This window comes from Juglans microcarpa x Juglans regia, chromosome 5D, assembly GCF_004785595.1.
Source record: "Juglans microcarpa x Juglans regia isolate MS1-56 chromosome 5D, Jm3101_v1.0, whole genome shotgun sequence".
NCBI lineage: Eukaryota > Viridiplantae > Streptophyta > Magnoliopsida > Fagales > Juglandaceae > Juglans > Juglans microcarpa x Juglans regia.
In genome coordinates, this window is record NC_054602.1 from 29,066,149 (window position 1) to 29,068,075 (window position 1,927).

General features: G+C 37.3%; 1 protein-coding gene across 1 annotated transcript; it reads right to left on the minus strand.

The window, feature by feature from the left end:
- Window positions 1-721: 721 nt before the first annotated feature.
- On the minus strand, window positions 722-983 carry LOC121266536. The gene has a single exon (XM_041170392.1). The coding sequence runs from the start codon at window positions 866-868 to the stop codon at window positions 722-724; it is 147 nt and encodes a 48-aa protein (XP_041026326.1). The 5' UTR covers window positions 869-983.
- Window positions 984-1,927: the final 944 nt, after the last annotated feature.

Here is a 1,927-nt window from a genome sequence, read left to right on the forward strand (position 1 = left end):
GTTTGCGCTATAATCTCTTCAGGTGTCGCAAATCTGGCCATTCCCGTCTCATTCACCGAGTGGTAAAAATAAATTCGGCATCCATATAGAAGCTTGGGATCAGATAACAATGGGATACTACTTCGGACACTGTTCAAGATTGGTGATCTAGCAATACTGTTGCACAGTTTTAAAATAATTGATACTCGAAAATAAGCTGACATGTTAAGCAAGAATCTAGGAGTATCCTTATAAGGAATGCTAGGTGGACTTCAAAAAGAGAAAATGGAGAAAACCACTCATTCACTTCATATATGTTGGAAGCAACTTATAAAAAAAAAAAATATATATATATATATATATATATATGTTGGAAGCGTGGCAAGATTTCACCCATCATTTCGCCACTACCATTAAAAAAAATGGCTCAATACGATAAAATTAGTTCTTTCTTTGGCATCCCACTGCTTTTATGTTTGAAGCTCTTTTTTTCTTCTTCTGGTTCTTCGAGCTTACAAAACATCCCCATAGCCATGATGATGAGCCTCTTCATGAAAACACTCCGACATGAAAGAAACCTTACTGTAGTGATTTACTATACAACGTTTGCTGCAAACATTAAGAGGCCGAATAAAAAACGGAAGTATACTCACAGAAAGGGTTATCAGTATAACATATGAGAAACAACTAGCAGGGTTCCAAGAGACAAACCCAGGTAGGGTTGAATTTGACAATAATCCAATCAGCCAACATGGAAAGGACCAATATCGCCGGTTCTGAGAGAGCTGGCAACATCATCAGCAACGATCAGGCAAGAAGAGACCCAGCCAGTCAGAGCCACCCACACCATCTCTACCAACCAAAGGGTCAAGGCCCATGGCATTGCCATTGTCTCTGTATCTCTCTGTTTTTGCTTTCCGATCAAACGATTCAAACCCAGATATCGTTTTGGTATTTAAAGAAGACCCATTTGAGGATCAGAGCACTTGTTTGGAAATAAAGAGAGTCATAGGAGATAATAATAAAAAATAAAAAAAGGCGAAGTGAAAGGAACAGGCAAGAGTTGAAGGTAAAATACATGTGCACGGTAGAATGACATAAGAGACATTTATCCCTTATTCAACAATCCAAAGTAAATTTTGTGACAGACTCTTAATTATTTATTTTTGAGGTTGGAGACACTTTTATTAAAGTTACTTTAATTAATTCTTCTTTCACAAAGACCAATAATCCTACCAATTTTGTTCTTAAAAAAAGAGGATTTTTTAAGAGACCAATTAAAATTTTTAATGTGATGTGTGGGGTATAAGTCATTGATTTGATTACGAACTTGTTTTCCGAATTTCGGTTCTTTTGAAACCACCAAGAAACAGAAGAAAGTTTGTTGGAAAATGGATCCCTTATCACAGTAAGGGATGTTTAGAAATATTTGAAAATATTATGAATTATCTAGATCAAATGGAATTCAAAGTCAAAAATCAATTAAGCCAATTCACTTGTTATACCATTGGAAGAAACTCGTTGATTTCTCCTATATTTTTGTAAGTTCAATTGATCTTCTCCGATTTACAAGCATTTTAATTGAACGTCTTAGAACATGGGATTACTTCTATGTGAGGGCCCAAGTTTGTGTGAGTGTGTGTATTCTTTTTTTACTTGGCCCAAGTGATTGTAGTAAGTGGGTTCTTTTATTTTGTAAGTCGGATTAGTGTTAGTGTGAAGTGAGTGGATTTCAAGTCCAGTCCGTGTGCATATAAGCCAAACCCTTTCCCCACATGAAATAGCTACAAACCTTCTTCTTGTTCCTTTTTTCTTTTCTTTTTCTTTTCTTCTTCCTCTTGCAACCCGTGAGCCCTCGCCGCCCCAAGATACTGTTGCGCCTTCGCCACACGTATGTCGAGCATGGGCCACCTGGTAGGACCCCATGTTTTATGGCCCATGGCCAAGC

What these genes read in the sequence shown, in the direction of transcription:
- LOC121266536 (XM_041170392.1), bottom strand. Translation starts at nt 868, where the DNA reads ATGGCAATGCCATGGGCCTTGACCCTTTGGTTGGTAGAGATGGTGTGG.